Below are 21911 nucleotides of genomic sequence, written 5' to 3'. Positions count from 1 at the left end.
CTTAGGCCTGTAAATGAGTCAACTCATATCAGATAGTGATTAACAACGCTAGTGGACTGCCTGCCTCTGCTTAATCTATGTTTCATTACTCAGCTACATCTGTACAATTTTTGTTCACACCGTACCTGGCTTCAATCTTTAATGAGATATTGAGATCGACAATGGCTGCTACGATGAGTTGGCAACAAACAGGAGAAAAGGTGGAGATTAAAATTTAATGAGCATATATACCATACACCATTTTAATATATTATTTTTTAATCTGATTCCTGTAAAACTCCTGTGATACAAAACAGTACAAACTCAAGTGACGTGGAGACAGATTTTGATACTGGACTGTCAGCACCATCTTCAGTGATAGACAAAAATATGATGAACTGACAGATGTGCAAAATTTGCAACATATAAATACAGAGGTTGGGTGAACGAAATGTTCTATGGCCTCATGTCGTGAGGAAACAAATAAGCTTATACTGGTGTGACACTCTCATTGGCCTGGTGCTAAACCAAGATTTGGAAGCTAAGCATCTCTGTTTTGTGGAAAAGATCCTGGAGAATTATTTTATCGGTGAGAACTCTTCATACAGGCCTGTTTTCAGTCCTGGCTCCTGCGCCCTGGATCACCAGAGGGGTGATCTCGTAACATCTTCTTTACATCTGCTCCTGTATCAAGAGAAGCAATTTTCAGGTAAGAAAGCCAAATATCAAGGCATCAAGGGGATATAAATCAAGGAAATTGAATCAAGAAACACATTCAAGCATAAGAATGATAAACGTGATCAAGAAACACATTCAAGCATAAGAATGATAAACGTGAAGTGTCTACTTTCAAATATTCACCAGTCACCAACTACGCACCAAAGAAATCAACTGAATCCCAAGCTATCCACATCACAAAAAACGACAGTACACAAGAAAGAGTAACAGGGTGAAGGAAAACAGTACCTGTTGAGTAATTAGATTCCCTATAAGCAAGTGCCTTAGAAGTCAAGTGACATTCCAAACATATCATTGATCTCCGACATAACATCGCGGGTGGTAATAGTTGGCTCAAATAGACCACTCTCAGATCCAAATTTACAGGAATTATTGGGTTTCAGTTTAGCAGCAGAGTCTTTTCTAAGATCATCATCAGATAATATGGAGAAACCAGAAATGTGTTTGTCTTTAGCAGCAGGGTTGTTGCTAAGGTCATCATCAGATAATATGGAGAAACCAGAAATGGGAGCTGCTTTTCTCTCTGGTACAGCATTGGTTTTCCTGTTCAGTCTTTTACCATCCTTGAAGTTCAGTGGTTTGCCAAACATGTTATTTATATCATCCATAGCCTCCTTCAGATTAATAGTTGGATCAACTAACCCATGATGGCATGCATTTTCCACTTTAGGCTCATCAACAACAGCAGATCCGACAAATCTATGAATGATTGTGTCTTCTCCAAGTCCAGTCATTAAAGGATTCTCATATTCCCCATTTCTTGTTTCTGAATTAGCTTGTTCTGGATGGAGCAAAGTATCCTTATTGTGAGCAGAATGCCCACTTCTGGAATTTATCCTAGAACCGTCATAATTGTTCTCACATTGTTCATCTTCATCATCAGCGAATATTGCAAACCCTCCCACAAATGGCTTTTGAAAGTCACCTAGGTCCTGCTGTCTTGATGACTCACGCAATGGTCTCGGAGGACCCCTCGTGTTCTTGTGGCACATGGCATTTTGGCCATTGCCCTTCGGCCCATTTTCATCAATAAAGATTCCCAACCCAGTAGTTTTCTGATTGTTTTCCTTGTTACTATTCCTGTTTCGGCCCACATTTTGGTTGTTATCATTAGGACCATCTTCATCAACAAATATATCAAATGCACTTGCTTGTTGATTGAACATTGGATGATCTGACTTTGCATTCTTGTCATGGAGAATGCTTGGCTCATTACTGTTAGGTTGTTCTTCATCGACAAAGATATGAAGTGCTCCTGCCTGCTGATTAAACTTTGGTTGACCACGCTTTGAGCGCTTCTTTAGCATTGTCTCTGGTTCCACTGGCTCTAGAAACATGCTATTGATATCCTGCATAGCCTCCTTCATGTTTATAGTTGGTTCAACAAGGCCATGATGACAAGCATCTTCAGTTTCTGACTTTCCAACCAATGCAGAGCCCACAAATCGTACAACTACAGTGTCATCACTATTACAGCGAGGCAAATACTTGTTATCGCCTGAGGTGCCTCTCGATAGCACACCATCTTTAGCATGACCTACTGAAGGATAACGACACAATGAAGAATTCGAAGCGCTTCCCAATTTTTGCATTGGATTGGACTTCAGTTCTGTACAATTTCTTCTTTGGCCTGCAGAATATTCCCAGTCACATGTAAGCTCCAGTTGTGGTTTGTATTATTCATGTGTCAAATTGAAAAGGCAAAACGTAATGAAAATGACAAGTCAAGTTATGAACTAAATGAATGATAAAAGGTGCCACAAAGGATCATTTTTCTCTCTATTCTAGAATGGGTTGATCAATGAGCTTCTAAAAGAAAATGGGGAACTTGTAAGGGAAGCAACCGTTAAATTAGAAACCAATCTGAATGGCATGAAGCAGGATTTTATTTTCCAGACGTACCTTCAACTTGGTTTGCACATGTACCAAGTGGCTTAACTCTGCTAGGCATTCCTTCCTGCAGCTGAAAAGCATATGTTATTAGTAAGAAAAGATCACGTGCACCCACAATGTTTCCAAGGTATAAAATGAAGTCACAAAGCTATAAGAAGTGAGAGCCATACTTTATCTTTCCTCTTCTGGTATAATTCCATTCGATAGATAAACTGATCATGTGATTTCTGTAACTCCTCGATAGGCTCTGCAAGGCTGTTGAGCGTTTTCATTAAGTTCCCAGGTTTACATATGGAAGAAGAACTACGCACAGAGATTTGTTCCGACACAGAGCACTACTTGCAAGCCGCAACCCCTTTCTCCTCTAACTGTCCCGACACCCAACTGTCAAGTGCTATGTACATGTGCTATTTAGTCAATGAAGTTTTTGTTCAGCAACCCACTGCAGTTGGCATGGAATTATATATAGCCCAATAGTTCTACATATAATGATACATTTACATATAAGCTGCTGCCTCAAATAATCACAGAAATCCTGAATGAGTAGATGCTAAAGCCTTATTCTTGTGTGAACTTGAAATGTTTATGAAAAGAACATGCATATATTTTATGCATCATGAAATATTTAATGTAGCTAAGAAGGCTTATATTCAGACAATAATAACAAACTGTAGGAGCAAACAAATTGTATCCTCTACAACATGGTGGGCAAGAGCTTACATTTGGATTCCCACGCGGTACATCTTCTCTGCATCCTGAAACCTCCTACGCTTCTCATAATATAACGCGTAAGCCATATAAAACGCAGCTCTCTTGAGTCCGATCCTGTTCCTCTCCAACTTCTTCAGCAATGGCTTTGCATCCTTCACGTAGTCCATCTACATCATCAACAAAATGTAATCACGATATGCTCTTGCAGCAATCCAAGAGAATATTCCTAGCACTCGGATCAGAATGGAGCTCAATCAGTGGGTTTTCAGCAAGGACATTTAGTCGATAGGAAGCATCTCCTAGCATTAGCAAATTAATTAGCAAATAGATGACGGTCTGCAACCAAATATACCAATCAACCTCACCATCTCTCGATAGATCCATCTACTGAAGATGGTGGTCAGGGAAGTGCCCAATCGTTCGACAGGGTGGGCGCCGACATGTCGAAGGATAACCAGTGGATAACCTTTGTCAGGAACGATTGTGTGTGCTCTCTGATTTCATCTGGTATGGGCAGGAGCTGGGGCCAGTTTATAGGGGCTGCAGTATGCAAACTGTGCTTTTTGATTCATGCTTTTTCTGCGCTCTGGATGCTCTTTGCGCTGCTGTTGCAAAGATGCATACTACTAGTACTAGGCTTGTAATAAATGTTGTTTCGTTAATGAAACAGGGTCGGGGAAACCCCTTTGATTAAAAAGAAAATCTCTCGATAGATCCCCAATGAAGTGAAACCCTCGCGGAGCGAATAGTCATCTCATCCAGTACGGTGGATCGGCTGTAGCGGCGGGAGGGCTCACCATCTGGATCCAGACGCGGAGGTACCGCGGGTCGTCGCGGTAGCGGGGCTCGTCCTGGAACTCCTCGGCGCACTTCTGGAGGAACCTCGGCAGCTTCTCCCGCAGCGTCGCCGGCGGCAGCGCCCCCTCCAGCCTCCGGATCCCCCTGCGGAACGACGATGGTTCGATCAGAGAAGTGGAAGGGAGGCGCGCCGCTCGGGTCGGCGCGGCGATTGGGAGCGGGGCCGTTACCTGAGCCATGGGCGGAGGGGGTCGGAGCCGGAGTAGCAGCGGATGTCGTCCACCACCGACGAGAGGAGCTCCTTCTCCTTGTCCTTGTCGACGCGGCCGTGCTGCTGGTCGGCGGCGGCGGCGGCGGCCATGGGTGCGTTCTGGTGGGGTGGTGGCCCGCCGCCGACTCGAGGACTCGGGGAGCAACAAAGCAAGCGGCAGCGAGCGGGATTTGAAATCGGGGATGCCTTACTTGTGAATTTCAGCCTTGGCAGGTGGGGCCCGCCTGTAAGCCTTCGGTACCCAACCCAACGGTCTGCCTTGAGATTTTGTATAGTACTTCCTAGGGTATGTCTCTTTTCTTTACTTTTGCGGGTAAAAGGAGATTTATTAAGTAGTATGGGTTACAAGGAGGTCCTGGTCACCTGAAGAATACACTTAGGACCAGAATCAGACCAAAACATAGAACACTCGTCTGTCCTTGCAAGATTTGCAAGATAGTGACTAACCCCATTCTACGATCTATACGTTTTTACAGAGGTAATATATCTATCTCCATTAACTAGGAATCTAATCTCTGAAATTAAATGAAGCAGCAAGGAACGGTCTTGGGTCTTCTCCGAGGCCGCTCTAATCAAATTTGAACAGTCCATCTCCATCATGATTGGCTTTGTGCTCCATTGTAGGGGTAGACGTAGCCCCTCCTCGCATGCCTCCGCTTCTGCTTCAAAGGCATTAGAGCACCGTAGAAGGTGACTACAAGAACAAAATATGACTTTTCCTTCCTCATCACGAAGTACCATTCCGGTACCAGCAACACCGTTCTTCGGCTGATATGATCCATCAATATTCAGTTTCAGCCAACCGTGAGAGGGTTTTTTCCAAGATTATTCATGCGGTGCTTTAGGCTTGTCAAGTACAACACTAGGCTCCCCAACTAGTAAGATATTCTTTCCTTTTAGTAATTGGTCAGTAGTCATAGACTTTAGGCCCTTAACCATGTTGAGATATCCTGAGAGAAAACGCTTGGACCCTTCAACACTGGGGAGAGGTTTAGCATGAGTCACCTCATTGCGACAATACCATGCTCACCATGTGACCAGTAAGAAATTCTCAATCATTTGAGGTGGCATCGAAATTAGCATCGACTGCATCCATTGTGACGGGTTGACCTGAATATCTAGATCCAATGGAAGGAGTCATAACTTCCGCATTGTTACCCACAAAGAGTATGCATGCATACATCGAAACAACGCATGTGTTATGTCTTCTTGCTCCTGTCCACATATATTACACAACCCTGTAAATTTCATACCTCTACTACGCTTATTGCCTTCAGTAGCCAGTGCATTCTGTGCAGCCTTCCAAGCAAACAATTTCACTTTAGGTGGCACCTCGGTCTTCCATATACGAGACCAGCATGAAACAACACCATCAGATTGAAGACTAGAGGCTGGAAAGGCACACTGCTCTAGGAGATCATTTAGGGCCAATTTATACGCACTTCGAATAGAGAATATACCAGATTTCTCTAGTTGCCAAGCGATGATATCATCAGTAATCCGGTTGGACACTTCAATCCCCCAAAAAATCCCAGCATCCACTAGACGAAAGGCTTGTCGAATAAGATTCACTTTTCAATTGTGCTGATCATCCAACAATTCAGAAACTCGACGGACACAATTGTTTCCCCTTGGAGTAAGGACCTTCATGTATGATTGCCGCGGAATCCAATTGTCCGGCCAAGCCCTTATATTGGCACCACTACCTACACGATAGATGATGCCCTTCTTTAACAACTCGAGCCCATATGAAATAGAAGACCAAGTAGCCGAAGGATTCCCAGAGAAAACCGTGTCAAGGAGATCAACATGGGGATAATATCTCACCTTTAACAGTCGTGCACAAAGACTGTCTGGGTGAGCGATCAGCCTCCATACCTGTTGTGCTAGAACAGCTTGGTTAAATACTCATATATCGCGTAAACCCAAACCACCTTGGGATTTAGAATGAAAAAGCTTTGGCCAACTAATCCAAAGTGTTTTCATTTTCCCTCTTTCAGAGCCCCACCAATAGTTGCGGATCAACTTTGTTAAATCATCACAAACCGACATCGGTAGTTTAAAGATACCCATAACATACACTGGGATTGCTTGGGAAATAGCTTTAATAAGAACTTCTCGTGAACTTTGAGCAAGGAGGCCATCACCCCACTCAATCAAATGTTTGCTCAATCTCGACTGTGATTTTTGGAAACGTCCCTTGTGCATACGCCCATCGGGCGTGGGTAATTGATGTTGCTGGGACTCCAAGTGCAGAGTGTTGCGATAACAAAGTATTTTTCCCACAAGGGTGACTCGAGGGTTATATCGAATTTTCAGGGAATTGAGCAAAGAATATTCTCTTCTCTCTTCTTCTAGCAATCCTACAAAGTAAAATAAAAGCCTTGTGTCCCAACTCCATCGTGTGGTTGTCAATCACAAGGTTTCGTGTAAGTACATAAAACACAAGTAAAAATAAAACGAGTAAAACTAAATAAAATATAGTAACTAAGTAAAAAACAGTAAATGGGTTGATTGTTTTTGGTGTTTTGGATGCAAATAAGAAAAGTAAATATTTATGTATTTTTGGATTAAAATAGTGTAGCAAATAGAAAACAAGATAAAAGCAAGATAATGGTTTTTCTTATGATAAAAAGTGGACCGAGATTTATGGGTTGACTTGACTATTCTCTCTTTTAATTTATAGTGGACAAATAGTAATTCATCAATGAGATATGAGGATGCAAAATAATAACATGAGTAAGATAAGCATTCATATGGGCATCACGTCCTAATATAGAGCCAACACATCTCTCTTATACTCCACAAGAAAGGGAAAACTCCATGCAATCTTGTATTAAGAATTAACAGAGCATAGCCATAAGTATTGTGACATGATGTTTGAATATCAAATATGCTACCTTCAACAAGCAAGATCATCACTTTTTCACGTGATGAACATAGCACATGATTCACTTTATCCCTAGTGAGGTAGAAAAATAAAAGACAAAACCATAATAGATCATGAATTTGTTGCTACTATTCAATCACTAAAACCATACTACTCCATCTAATACACACGTCACCCCACATACGCTCTTGCATAGATATTGGATCAGAAGAAATACTTAAGAACGAGGTACATAATATGTATCTATCAATATATCTTACACATAATACGATCAGATCTCATAGCACAATATCATAGAATAAGGATCCACCACATAGTTATTACAAATATGGCATAATCATGTGAGGCAGCTCATTTGGCACTAAGAACTATGAAGAACATAAGATAAATAGATCAAGCTACTGCCATAAACTCGTAGTCCAGAGGTGGACTACTCTCTCTTGACCATGGTGATGATGATGACGTTGGAGAAGACGGAGATCCCTCCGGTGGTGATCCCGATGGAGTTTCCCCCTCCAATCTTCTCTAGCCTCTGTTTTCGTGTTTCTGTCTTCTACGACGCTCTCCTCCTGAGAACTCTTCAGGGCCTTATATATAGTAATTTTTAGGTCAAAATATGTCGGTAGGCAAAAGAATCAGGTCATTTGAACAATCGACGGTCGAAAGAGCATGGGTAACGCGACCTACATGTTTGGGCACGCCACCTGTACTCTTTTGGGCCCCATGCCCATGAAGGCCTCCTCCAAAACTCCAGGGTGCTTCTTCCGATGAAAAAGTGTCGCTCCAAGAATCCCATGTCAATTTGACTCCGTATATTCCCGAGTTTTCAAATCTTGTAAGGTTCAACATGTCATGATATTGTACAACTATGTTTTTCCTATTCCCGCCTGATGAAAATCCTCCAAACCCCTTAGTGGCATCGGTCCTATATCCAAAGAGCTTCCATAAAAAAAAAATCTTCCAGAATTATTCAGCCTGTTTTTAGTAGAGTTATGCAATGGATAATGCAATTTTGTTCTAAGCTCTAATGACAAACAAATCAAGATTAAACAGAATTGAATACTGTCTAGATACTAAAATCTTATAATCAATACACACTATGTACAGGACATCAGCAATTTTTCGAAGAACTTCAGGTTTTTTTTTCAATAAAAATTGAAGAACTTCATATATGATTTCACAGAAGATAAAAACAGAACTTCCCATTTCAAAAGATACACCCACAATCTCACAATGCAGTCCAAGTGCACAACACCATATAACCATGACCACTCAAGATTTGTCCAAGCAACACAGGAGCCCAATGGACATCAAAATTTTCATACAACCTCAGTCAAAGGCCTAAGCCAACCGGAAAAGATCCTGTAGATCAATTATATCAGCAAGAACTCCTGCGGCGGTGGTGTCGTTCCCGGCTCCTGCACCCTGGATCACCAGCGGGGAGCTCTCATAGCATCTGCTATATATCTCCACCTGATCAGGAGAAAGAATGCATTTGTAACATCACAGCAGTAATGGGCAGTCCACAAAAGAAAAATTGCAGTACGAAATAATCAATTTTGTGGTAGTTAAGACATTGGTTTTCAGAGGACAAAAGCTGATTTTTCAAAAATGTAACAGAGCAAAAATCTGGACTTTGAAAGGATTGGTGTGTCACTCAGGATAATGCCCACTTTGCTCCATTGATTGCTAATTCACAGCATGGGACCATTTGAACATGATTCTGCTGTTTCTTTTTCAAAAGACATATATGCAAACTAGAAGCTGATTTTTTTTTTATCAAACTACTTCTAGCAAAAGAACAGAATTTAAGCAATATAGACTTCGTATTCTTAGTGTAACTCCGTTTATTCAGAATTGTCAACAGTACCAAACAAAGAGGCTCACAGGTCACAGCAGAGCACCCTACTCGGCTCTTTTGTTAAGAGCTGAAAATAAGCATATGTTGGGCTGCTGATCGAGAAGTGCCAGATGACAATGACTGAACAAGAGAAAAGGAAAGAGGAAAATATTAACATACCACATTGTCACTTCCCCTCAATCTCCCCAATGCAGAATCTTTTGGCACCTCTTGAAGGCCCACTTGGCACCTAGAAAATGAGGACATCAAAAAGATCGAGCTAATGTTGCCACATGCACAAGATAAGCATTTGAAAAACAATATCAAACAAGAAACGTCTGTGGTAATGAAGGACCATATGTCAAAAATATCCTCCTTTGTTTTCCAGTTAACTGCCTTTTAGTGTACCAGAAAGGTTTTTTAGTTGGACAAATGACTGATGATGCAAATGGACACTGCACAGTCTCCAACGGTAATCACATTGGGCAGGGTACATACCCTGTGTCTCCAATGACACATACATATCGAAGAACATTTCCTCTCAATGATGCTGCCTTCACTCTTTCTTCAATCTTCTCATCAAGTTGTGCCAATCCACTTTCAAGGAAGTCCGTTGTGGACATAACCTCGGATCCTAACTCACTTGGATATAAACTCTCAACCTGAAGAGAATTACAAAAATTAGCTAGCCTAAATAATACAGAGTCCCTATGCAATTACACACACGTATTCACTGGATGTATGGAGTAGTAAGAGCACAAACAAGCAATGATTTCTGGAGGTTACAGATGAAAATTGCGGGAACAGTTAAATAATAGCTTTACATGCATTCGAGGGTATTCACAGTTTTTCGAACTGTAGCATATGATTTGTGATATTTAACCCAATGTTATATATCTAGTCCCTAGAAGACAAGAGGAGTCCTATGCATAACAAACAAGTGCTAGCATATGACAAGAGGAATCTTAGTAGACAGAAACCATCACCAAACTAGAGTGATGTGAAAAGGAGCTGATTCATCTAGAATCTAATTGACTCTTGATGAACAGAGCAACTGTAAAGTGGACCGTGCATATAGATTTAAGCAACAATGAAAATACCATCCCATGCAAAAGGAATCATATTAGTACAAAAACAAGTTCATCAGAATAATCATATATCACTGAACAATACTCCAGATAAGCATACATTGATATTCTCCATGCTGATCTGTTGCCCGAGAAGCCTAGCTAGGATCAGTGCCTGCACACAAATGAATGTCTGACTAGTCAACAAAGAATCAAATGAAAATTGTGTAATATGTGAACCTGAATATGAATGTCCATTTTAAACCATATGCAAATAGCTATCTGGAAAGTGAAGATACTGAAATTCAACATTAGGATAAGTAGATAAAGTAGGCCTGGCAAGAACTAGATGGATTTCAAGATTTTTGTTGTATTATTAGTTAAGTTATTCATTTTCTTTTATCAAATCCTAGATTTAAACATAAACACGTAGAAAGTAACATGCAGCAGCAGTTCATAGAATATGCATATCAGTTGACTACTTCAACTACAAAAGAAGAACAAATACAGCCAGCTAAAAAAACACAAGTACAATGAATTAAGTTGACATTCATGAGTACCACACAGCTTACTAAGTCACTGCATGAAAAACATGAGCTATCTAACCTTTCTAGCCACATCCATCCCACTGAGATCATCACGTGGATCTACAAAAATTGAATTAAATAGCAGAGTAAATGCACTATCAAAAGCAAAGCATAAGTTAACAAAATTATATGCATCCTATTCCTTAATAGTACCTTTAAGATTTACTCCACAAATAAAACCAAACACAAAATATAACTCATTGGTTGAATCTGCAGACTTCTCATGGTGTCCCACCCTATCTTATTTTACAGTAGCTCTAGTCTATTGCTGCATTATAGAATCTTATGCCTTAAGATCAATTTAGAACCCTGAAGTACATGTTGAATTGTGTTTCAAAAGTCAACTAATCAGGGAAGTCGAGCCCCTGAAATACAAATATTAGCAAAAAAAAAGGCAAAACGATATATAGGATGACACTATTATGTCTTAGCTTACCTTTTCTACAGGATTTGGCTTACTCGTTCATAATCATCATTGTTTAGTTGTAGTGGCTAATGATCAAACAACTACCTTTCTCAGCAAAAAACAAGAAGCTGCATCTTTGAATGAGTAACTTTTCATGTCTTCGGGTGAATAACATAACAAAATAACCCATGGTAGCACAAGATAAGTCACAATATAATCATGAAAACATGCACACACAAAATTAACCCATCCTCACAATTAAAGATGCAAACACAAAAAACATCAATCCGCATATATAAAAACAAAATCCATAACAAAAAAAACAGAATTTCCAAAAAGAAAGAGAACTACTTATTACTGGAATTGGCACACTCACTTAGTCACACTTGTGTAGGCCACCTTTTCGGTTAAGTTGGATATAGTGTTTGAGTTTGGTTTTGGGTTACATATAATGCTCAAATAGGATTGATAGTTTTCAAATTGTACAAAACTAATACAGTGCATAGAAGAAAAGGACATGTCATGTGTTCAAACAACATTCCAATAATAAATGAGTATGGCAAAAAAATGATACATTGTCAACATTTGGTAAATCAGATATTGCATCTCTAAGTACAAGATCTTTCTTATCATATGTAATGAGAAATTGCTGAAGACATTAACATTCAAAGATTTGTCCTTAGGGAAGCAATATCAGATTTACCGAAGGTTGACATTGTATCATTTTCTGTCATACTCGTTTATTATTGGAATATTGCTTAAACACATGGGATGTTCTCTTCCTACATGCATTATATAAGTTTCTATAGTTAGAAAATCATAAATCCGAAGATGTATTGGAGCATCATATCAAATCCAAAACCAAACTCCAACACTATATCCGGCTAAACCAAAAAGGTGACCCACCCAAGTGTGAAAGTGTGTCAACTCTATTAATAAGTAGCTTTGTTTTTGTACTGAAATTAATTCCATTTGGCTTGTTGTGTTGTTTGTCTTTATATATGCAGATTCACGTTTTCTGCTTGTATCTTAAATCCTGAGGATGGGTTAACCTAACTACCTAAGGTATTTAATTTTTGTGTGTGTTGCATGTTCTCTTGATTATATTCTTATTGTGACTTATTTTGTACTACTGTGGGTTATCTTGTCATGTTATTCGCCTAAAGACATGAAGGATTACTCATTTGGAGATATTGCTCCCGAGGAAGGTAAGTTGTTTGATCATCAACCGCTACAATTAAACAATGATGATTATCAGCGATTGAGGCAGATCTCTATAGAAAAGGTAAGCTAAGACATAATAGTGTCGCCTTATTTATTGTTTTGGCTTATTACGTTTTTTTTTTTTACTTTTTCTTGTATTTTAGGGGCCATCTTCCATATACTCAATCAAACTCTTAATTACCTACCATCTAGTTTCCTGGAAATATCTTATGAAACTAATTTTCTTCTCACTGGGAAATAGTAAGCAACTACACATATAAAAATATCGTGATGATGGATATCAGGTGAGTAGTATATCTTTTATACCAGGTTCTGTATAACCAAGAGACTTGGCAGTTTTCACAACTTCACTAAATCTTTTTCCATCCTCCAGCTCACTCATCACGTAGCCAAGCGTACCTACAATAATGTATTAAGGAAAAGAGTATGATTATTTGTAAAACAAGTACTCCCTCCGGTCCATATTAATTGATTCTAATGTGGATGTATCTAGACACATTTTAGTTCTAGATACATCCATATTGAAATCAATTAATATGAATCGGAGGGAGTACTTTATCATAACAAACATGGTAATAAATGCATACCACTAAGGCTGCCAACAATTCGAGAAATTGGATCTCCAGATGCAATAATGCGGGTCACAGAAGCTATTACAGGCAAACCTGCTCCTACCTGAAAGCAAGGTTTGCAAAGGTCTGAAGAGGTCCATTATAAAAAAGAAATATCAGAAAGCAAAAGAACCACGCAAACAGACAAAAAAAGGTAGTCTGAATATACATGGCCTGACTCTTACAGCCCAATCAAGCGAAGAAGAATGAATGAACATTAGAAGTTACAGAAAATGAAGAAACATACAGGCATGAAATGAGCAAGACATGAAGAAATGATTACTGGTAGCATGTACATACAGTAGATTCAAATCTTATCTGACGGAAGTGGGAGGTCAACTTTTCATAATCCTCCTGCACAAAAAGTGAGCAGATCAGTTAAGCAGGTAGGAACCTTACCCGATTGACTGGACATAAAACGATGCGATCTTATACAGCATTAAGACTAGGAGCCAAGATGCCCTTACATAGGCACATGTAAGAGGTTTCTTGTTAGCCAATACAACGCAGCATCCATGGCTCACGGCATCCGTCAGCAGAGCAACCGTATCATTCGTTGCAGAACAATCAACTAGCACCAGACCTACAAAAAGTATTCAAGTATAACACAAGCTGTAAGGAAGATCCGTAGACAGACATAAAACGAGAACTAAATCATCACTGATATCAAATCAGGGATCCTATTTTTATGGTTCCTCGGTTGAAACATATAACCTGGCCAGTATAACATATTGTGCAACAAGAATGGGTAGGTCCGTAGGTGTGTCGTCTGTGATTTGAGCGCAGAATTGACAAACCTGTGGTCCTCCCAAGCATGGTAGCGGCGTCGATGACTTTCCCCATGGCCTCTGGCTTGTTGAACACCTGACAATGCCCTGAAATTCCGCCCCCCAATCCAATTATACATTTTATACATCGAATCATACCATACGGATGGAACCGAACTCCCAGCGGGAGGAGACAACGCGTACCGCGAGAGAGCAGGGACGACAGGGGCGAGCCGGCGGACTTGGCGGCGCAGAGGTCGCTGAGGAGCGCGTCATCGAGGCCGCTGGCGCGGACGTCGTCGGCGACGAGCAGGGAGGAGCTGTCCGCGACGCCCACCACCCGGATGGCGACGCCCTGTCATCGGAAGCGGTTAGCATGTACAGTACGAGTGACGAGCGCGCCGCCGAATCGGGGAGGGGAAAGCGGCGGCGGCGGCGGGCGGGGCCTGACCTGGTTGGCGTGGAGCGGGCGGCAGGAGACGATGTGGCGGAGGAGGTGGCGGCCGACGCCGCCGCAGCCGAGGAGCACGACCGGCAGGACCGACCTCGCCTGCGCCTGCGGCATCTCGACAGTCGGATCGGCTTCGGTTCGTCTCGTCCAGAGATCAGGGCACTGTCAGTGTTTGTGTTTCCTAGCGCTGGCAGGAGGCTTTTGGCTCCTCCGTTCGGGTTTGGGCCGTACCACGCAGGGCTTGTTTATTTCTAGGTATTTATAAGGATGTGAGGGGATTATTTCGTATCCCAGAAAATTTTTACTGGTCCATTTACTTCTCCGGTTTTAAACAAAATAATTCCGAGATATTTCTTTCCATTTCCTTCCATTCCCATATTTTTTGCCTAAATAAAAAACCCTCCATCATACTAGTGTATTTTTGGGGAAGGCTATTTGAGAGGATTTAGAGCATCTCCAGCCGCGTACCCCAAAGCGTCCACCAAATGGATTTGGAGCGCGCCGGACAAAAAATGCGTTACAGCCGCGTCCCCCAAAGCCCATTTTTGTCCGGCGCGGCCCGATACGGTGTCCAGCGCCCCGAGCCCGTCCCCGTCCCACAGGGGACGCACCGGGACGTCGGACACAACGAAAAGCGAGGGCTCCCACATATCGGCGACTATTTGCATAAACCGTTGGTTCGCGCCTCTTTTCTCGTCGCTCCTTCCTTCCCGCGCCTCCCACCCCACCGCCGCCGCTGGATTTCCCGGTCGTTTGGGCGTCTGATCTCTGCTGAGAGTCGGCACCATTGTCGCGGCTGGGGCTCCCGCCGGTCGTGCCGCCGCCGCCGCGTCGCCAGCCCGTCCCGAACGCGCCGTCAAATCCGCCCCACCTCCGCGCACGGAAGGTGCTCGACGACTTGCCGGGTAGGCGCGATTGGCCGCTGTTTGTTGCGTCGTCCGCCTCGGCGCAATTTTAACCATTGATTTTGCTTTAGCCATGGACAGCGACGATGAGATGGTTGCCCCGTCTGCCGGAGGACGAGCAAGCCTTCGACGACGACCTGCGGGAGCATTTGCTGATCATCGCGTCCCTCCAGGACATGCTTGCCGCTGAGGCGGAGAAGAGGAAGAGGCCGCGCCGCGAAGGATCAAGGCCGGGAAGAAGGAAGTCGAAGCCCCGACAGAGGATGGAGGGGCATGCCATGTTGCACAACGACTACTTCGCCGACGAGGCAACACATGCCAACAATTTTCGGCGCCGGTACAGGATGAGCAAGGGGTTGTTCATGAATATCCTCCACGGCGTTCGAGAGTTCGACCCCTACTTCAAGCTCAAGCTCGACGTTGTAGGCGTTCTCGGGTTCTCGTCGATTCAGAAGTGCACCGCCGCCATGAGGATGCTTGCATACGGAGCACCTGCCGATACACAGGACGACTACCTTCACATGAGTGAGTCTACTGCCATTGAGTGCATGTACAAGTTTTGCCGAGCTGTGGTGCGAAAGTTTGGCAAATACTATTTGAGAGGGCCAACTGAGGAAGAGACTGCAAGGATCATGGCACAAAATGCTGCCAGAGGATTTCCTGGAATGCTTGGAAGCATCGATTGCATGCACTGGGCATGGAAGAACTACTCGTTTGCTTGGCAAGGTATATACAAAGGCCGTCATGGATATTGCAGTGTGGTGCTTGAAGCTGTGGTAGATTATGACCTGTGGATTTGGCATTCTTTCTTTGGCATGGCGGGATCACACAATGACATCAACGTGTTGCAGCAGTCTCCGGTGTTCAGTAGACTAGTGGAAGGGCATGCTCCACCATGCAACTATGAGATCAATGGCCACGAATATACCAAAGGCTATTATCTAGCCGATGGTATATATCCAAAATGGGCCACTTTTGCCAAAACAATCTCGAATCCATCAGGTCTGAAGAATTCTCACTTTGCTACGCGACAGGAGGCTTGCAGGAAGGATGTCGAGCGGACATTTGGTGTGCTTCAAGCACAATTTGTCATTGTCCGTTACCCTGCTCTAAGCTGGTCTCACGACCAAATGTGGGAGGTGATGCAGGCTTGTGTGATCATGCACAACATGATCATCGAGGATGACCGCAAGAATCATGCTAGGTCACATGTTGGTCCCTATGAGTGTGAAGGCCCTCTTGCGGAGGTTGATCATGAGTTGCCCGCAGATTTTGCTGATTTTCTCGCCATGCACGCAGAGATCCGTGACGAGCAATGTGCATGAGCAACTTCAAGCTGATCTCGTTGAGCATTTGTGGAGGATCAAAGGAAATACCGTGGCACCTTGATGTAGCATCTACCCCTATTTATTATATTTGTTTACTTGTTTTATTGTTTGTTGTAATTTAATTTGAAAACAATCCTCGCAAACATTTTTATTCATATGCTATATTTGATAAATGGTTCTGTGTTAAAAAGAAGTATTTTAAATGTTTGGGGGCGGCGTTTGGGGGACGCGGCTGGGGAGCGACGTCCCCCAAAGGCGGCACGAACAAAACACGTCCCCCAAACGCTCAATCCGGCGCGGTTTGGGGTACGCTTTGGGGGACGCGGCTGGAGATGCTCTTAGAGCATCTCTAACAGACCCCGTAAACGGGCCAAAACCGAAAAATAACCGCCAGTTTACGGGTTCGGGCTGAAAAATGGCGCCGGTCAGTTACTGTAAAAGGGCCAAAACCGAAAAACTTTTTTCGGGCCGAGACCGAAAACCAAAAACGGCCTGTATTTGTAGGAGTCGCTCGAGCGAACCGAACGCTCGATCCCTATCTAGGGCGCGCTGAAATTTCAGCTGACGCAACCGCTCGCTCTCTCCCTCCCCGCGCCGCCACCACACTCCGCCGCCGCGGCGTCGCCCGATTCGCCCGAGCCCCGCATCCCGGAGCTTGAGCAAGTCGCCCCGCACCTCGCCCGCTGTTCATAGCCCAACTCCGGGTGCCGCCGCCGCTCCGTTCGAATCGAGGATGAACTCGGGCGACGAGTTCATCGATGTGGGTCTGTACGATTGATGTCTACGGGAGCTTCTATTCTTGTAGACAGTGTTGGGCCTCCAAGAGCAGAGGTTTGTAGAACAGCAGCAAGTTTCCCTTAAGTGGATTACCCAAGGTTTATCGATCTCGGGGAGGAAGAGGTCAAAGATATCCCTCTCATGCAACCCTGCAACCACAAAGCAAGAAGTCTCTTGTGTCCCCAACACACCTAATAGGTGCACTAGTTCGGCGAAGAGATAGTGAAATACGGGTGGTATGAATAAGCAGTAGCAACGGCAACGACACCGGAAAAGTGCTTTGCCCGGGACGAGTAAACAAGCGATAGTAATGTAGCGGTAGTAACGCGATAGAAACGAGTAAACAAGCAGCGATAGCGATATTTAGGAACAAGGCCTAGGGATTACACTTTCTAGTGGACACTCTCAACATTGATCACATAACGAGAATAGATAAATGCATACTCTACACTTTTGTTGGATGATGAACACATTGCGTAGGATTACACGAACCCTCAATGCCGGAGTTAACAAGCTCCACAATAATGCTCATATTTTAGTAACCTTTAGTGTAAGATAGATCAAAAGACTAAACCAAGTACTAGCATAGCATGCACACTCTGTCACCTTCATGCATATGTAGGAGGAATAGATCACATCAATATTATCATAGCAATAGTTAACTTCGCAATCTACAAGAGATCATGATCATAGCATAAACCAAGTACTAACACGGTGCACACATCTGTCACCTTTGCACACGTGCGGGAGGAATAAAACTACTTTAATAACACATCACTAGAGTAGCACATAGATAAATTGTGATACAAACACATTGCAATCATAAAGAGATATAAATAAGCACCTCACTATGCCGTTCAACAGTGAATAAGTATTCTGTGAAATATGGCCTAAGAGACCCACACGGTGCACACACTGTCACCTTTACACACGTGGGACAAGGAGTCTCCGGAGATCACATAAGTAAAACTCACTTGACTAGCATAATGACATCTAGATTACAAGCATCATCATATGAATCTCAATCATGTAAGGCAGCTCATGAGATTATTGTATTGAAGCACATAGGAGAGAGATGAACCACATAGCTACCGGTACAGCCCCGAGCCTCGATGAAGAACTACTCCCTCCTCATGGGAGCGAGCAGCGGTGATGAAGATGGCGGTGGAGATGGCAGCGGTGTCGATGGAGAAGCCTTCCGGGGGCACTTCCCCGCTCCGGCAGGGTGCCGGAACAGAGACTCCTGTCCCCCAGATCTCGGCTTCGCGATGGCGGCGGCTGTGGAAGGTTTCTGTGGTTTTCGTCGAATGCCCCGAGGTTTTTAGGTCAGGGGCTTTATATAGGCGGAGAGGCGGCGCGGGAGGGCTTACGGGGGGCCCACACCCTAGGGGGCGCCCCCCCCTTGGCCGCGCCGGGGTGTGGTGTGGTGGCCCTGCCCCCTTCTCTCGGCGGTTCTCGTGTGTTCCGGATGCTTCCGGGTAAAATAGGAACCCGGGCGTTGATTTCGTCCGATTCGAGAATATTTCGTTACTAGGATTTCCGAAACCAAAAACAGCGAGAAAACGGAACCGGCACTTCGGCATCTTGTTAATAGGTTAGTTCCGGAAAATGCACGAATATGACATAAAGTGTGCATATAACATGTAGATAACATCAATAATGTGGCATGGAACACAAGAAATTATCGATACGTTGGAGACGTATCGGCATCCCTAAGCTTAGTTCTGCTCGTCCCGAGCGAGGTAAAACGATAACACGAGATAATTTACGGAGTGACATGCCATCATAATCTTGATCATACTATTTGTAAAGCATATGTAGTGAATGCAGCGATCAAAACAATGTATATGACATGGGTAAACAAGCTGAATCATAAAGCAAAGACTTTTCATGAATAGCACTTCAAGACAAGCATCAATAAGTCTTGCATAAGAGTTAACTCATAAAGTAATAATTCAAAGTAAAGGTATTGAAGCAACACAAAGGAAGATGAAGTTTCAGCGGTTGCTTTCAACTTATAACATGTATATCTCATGGATAATTGTCAATGCAAAGCAATATAACAAATGCAATATGCAAATATGTAAGAATCAATGCACAGTTCACACAAGTGTTTGCTTCTTGAGATGGAGAGAAATAGGTGAGCTGACTCAACAATGAAAGTAAAAGAATGGTCCTCCATAGAGGAAAAGCATCGATTGCTATATTTGTGCTAGAGCTTTGATTTTGAAAACATGAAACAATTTTGTCAACGGTAGTAATAAAGCATATGCATCATGTAAATTATATCTTATAAGTTGCAAGCCTCATGCATAGTGTACCAATAGTGCCCGCACCTTGTCCTAATTAGCTTGGACTACCTGGATTATCACCGCAATACATATGCTTTAACCAAGTTTCACAAAGGGGTACCTCTATGCCGCCTGTACAAAGGTCTAAGGAGAAAGCTCGCATTTGGATTTCTCGCTTTTGATTATTCTCAACTTAGACATCCATACCGGGACAACATAGACAACGAGATAATGGACTCCTCTTTTAATGCTTTAAGCATTTGACAACAATTAATTCTTTTCTCATTAGAGACTTGAGGATATTTGTCCAAAACTGAAACTTCCACCATGAATCATGGCTTTAGTTAGCGGCCCAATGTTCTTCTCTCACAATATGCATGCTCAAACCATTCAACTCGGTGTAGATCGCCCTTACTTCGGACAAGACGAACATGCATAGCAACTCACATGAAATTCAACAATGAGTTGATGGCGTTCCCCGAGTAAACATGGTTATCGCACAACAAGCAACTTAATAAGAGATAAAGTGCATAATTACATATTCAATACCACAATAGTTTTTAAGCTATTTGTCCCATGAGCTATATATTGCAAAGGTGAATGATGGAATTTTAAAGGTAGCACTCAAGCAATTTACTTTGGAATGGCGGGAAAATACCATGTAGTATAGGTAGGTATGGTGGACACAAATGGCATAGTGGTTGGCTCAAGTATTTTGGATGCATGAGAAGTATTCCCTCTCGATACAAGGTTTAGGCTAGCAAGGCTTATTTGAAACAAACACAAGGATGAACCGGTGCAGCAAAACTCACATAAAAGACATATTGAAAACATTATAAGACTCTACACCGTCTTCCTTGTTGTTCAAAACTCAATACTAGAAATTATCTAGACTTTAGAGAGACCAATTATGCAAACCAAATTTTAGCAAGCTCTATGTATTTCTTCATTAATAGGTGCAAAGCATATGATGCAAGAGCTTAAACATGAGCACAACAATTGCCAAGTATCACATTATCCAAGACATTATAGCAATTACTACATGTATCATTTTCCAATTCCAACCATATAACAATTTAACGAAGAGGAAACTTCGCCATGAATATTATGAGCTAAGAACACATGTGTTCATATGAACCAGCGGAGCGTGTCTCTCTCCCACACAAGCATGATGTAATCCAATTTATTCAAACAAAAACAAAAACAAAAGCACACGGACGCTCCAAGTAAAGCACATAAGATGTGACCGAATAAAAATATAGTTTCAAGAGAAGGAACACGATAATTTATCGATGAAGAAGGGGATGCCTTGGGCATCCCCAAGCTTAGACGCTTGAGTCTTCTTGATATATGCAGGGATGAACCACCGGGGCATCCCCAAGCTTAGACTTTTCACTCTTCTTGATCGTAGTATATCATCCTCCTCTCTTGACCCTTGAAAACTTCCTCCACACCAAACTCGAAACAACTCATTAGAGGGTTAGTGGATAATAAAAATTAACATGTTCAGAGGTGACACAATCATTCTTAACACTTCTGGACATTTCATAAAGCTACTGGACATTAATGGATCAAAGAAATTCATCCAACATAGCAAAAGAGGCAATGCGAAATAAAAGGCAGAATCTGTCAAAACAGAACAGTCCGTAAAGATGGATTTTATTAGGCCACCAGACTTGCTCAAATGAAAATGCTCAAATTGAATGAAAGTTGCGTACATATCTGAGGATCACTCACGTAAATCGGCATAATTTTCTGAGTTACCTACAGAGAATTAGACCCAGATTCGTGACAGCAAAGAAATCTGTTTCTGCGCAGTAATCCAAATCTAGTACTTACTTTACTATCAAAGACTTTACTTGGCACAACAAAACACAAAACTAAGATAAGGAGAGGTTGCTACAGTAGTAAACAACTTCTAAGACACAAATATAAAACAAAGTACTGTAGCAAAATAACACATGGGTTATCTCCCAAGAAGTTCTTTCTTTATAGCCGTTAAGATGGGCTCAGCAGTTTTAATGATGCACTCGCAAGAAATAGTATGTGAAGCAAAAGAGAGCATCAAGAGGCGAATTCAAAACACATTTAAGTCTAACATGCTTCCTATGCATAGGAATCTTGTAAATAAACAAGTTCATGAGGAGCAAAGTAACAAGCATAGGAAGATAAAACAAGTATAGCTTCAAAAATTTCAGCACATAGAGAGGTGTTTTAGTAACATGAAAACTTCTACAACCATATTTTCCTCTCTCATAATAACTTTCAGTAGCAACATGAGCAAACTCAACAATATAACTATCACATAAAGCATTCTTATCATGAGTCTCATGCATAAAATTATTACTCTCCACATAAGCATAGTCAAATTTATTAG

At 42.4% G+C, this 21911-nt stretch overlaps 2 protein-coding genes across 2 annotated transcripts; both read right to left on the bottom strand.

Moving 5' to 3' along the window:
* Nucleotides 1-241: 241 nt before the first annotated feature.
* On the bottom strand, nucleotides 242-4480 carry LOC124656397 (probable inactive serine/threonine-protein kinase bub1). The gene is made up of 7 exons (XM_047195150.1): nucleotides 4350-4480; nucleotides 4119-4263; nucleotides 3331-3488; nucleotides 2781-2865; nucleotides 2620-2680; nucleotides 946-2347; nucleotides 242-663 (listed from the first exon to the last, which is right to left on the bottom strand). Exons 1-6 carry the CDS (start codon nucleotides 4478-4480, stop codon nucleotides 981-983), a joined length of 1947 nt encoding a protein of 648 aa, XP_047051106.1. The 3' UTR covers nucleotides 242-663; nucleotides 946-980.
* A 3975-nt stretch (nucleotides 4481-8455) lies between these two features.
* On the bottom strand, nucleotides 8456-14362 carry LOC124652457 (bifunctional aspartokinase/homoserine dehydrogenase 1-like). The gene is made up of 12 exons (XM_047191471.1): nucleotides 14234-14362; nucleotides 13987-14137; nucleotides 13813-13890; nucleotides 13483-13598; nucleotides 13316-13369; nucleotides 12992-13079; nucleotides 12711-12803; nucleotides 10794-10834; nucleotides 10309-10362; nucleotides 9619-9782; nucleotides 9301-9370; nucleotides 8456-8753 (listed from the first exon to the last, which is right to left on the bottom strand). The coding sequence occupies exons 1-12, from the start codon at nucleotides 14345-14347 to the stop codon at nucleotides 8622-8624; spliced, it is 1155 nt and encodes a 384-aa protein (XP_047047427.1). The 5' UTR covers nucleotides 14348-14362; the 3' UTR covers nucleotides 8456-8621.
* Nucleotides 14363-21911: the final 7549 nt, after the last annotated feature.

The sequence above is a fragment of the Lolium rigidum genome, chromosome 5, assembly GCF_022539505.1.
Source record: "Lolium rigidum isolate FL_2022 chromosome 5, APGP_CSIRO_Lrig_0.1, whole genome shotgun sequence".
Lineage (NCBI taxonomy): Eukaryota > Viridiplantae > Streptophyta > Magnoliopsida > Poales > Poaceae > Lolium > Lolium rigidum.
This window is presented reverse-complemented; position numbering and strand designations above follow the sequence as displayed.

Coding starts and splice junctions, on each gene's coding strand:
- LOC124656397 (XM_047195150.1), bottom strand. CDS start 4,480: ATGGCCGCCGCCGCCGCCGCCGACCAGCAGCACGGCCGCGTCGACAAG. Junction 2,866..3,330: donor TACCGCGTGGGAATCCAAAT/GTAAGCTCTTGC, acceptor AACGCTCAACAG/CCTTGCAGAGCCTATCGAGG. Junction 2,681..2,780: donor ACCAGAAGAGGAAAGATAAA/GTATGGCTCTCA, acceptor TATGCTTTTCAG/CTGCAGGAAGGAATGCCTAG.
- LOC124652457 (XM_047191471.1), bottom strand. CDS start 14,347: ATGCCGCAGGCGCAGGCGAGGTCGGTCCTGCCGGTCGTGCTCCTCGGC. Junction 10,363..10,793: donor GGATGGATGTGGCTAGAAAG/GTTAGATAGCTC, acceptor ATTTGTGTGCAG/GCACTGATCCTAGCTAGGCT. Junction 9,371..9,618: donor TGTGTCATTGGAGACACAGG/GTATGTACCCTG, acceptor CTCATTTTCTAG/GTGCCAAGTGGGCCTTCAAG.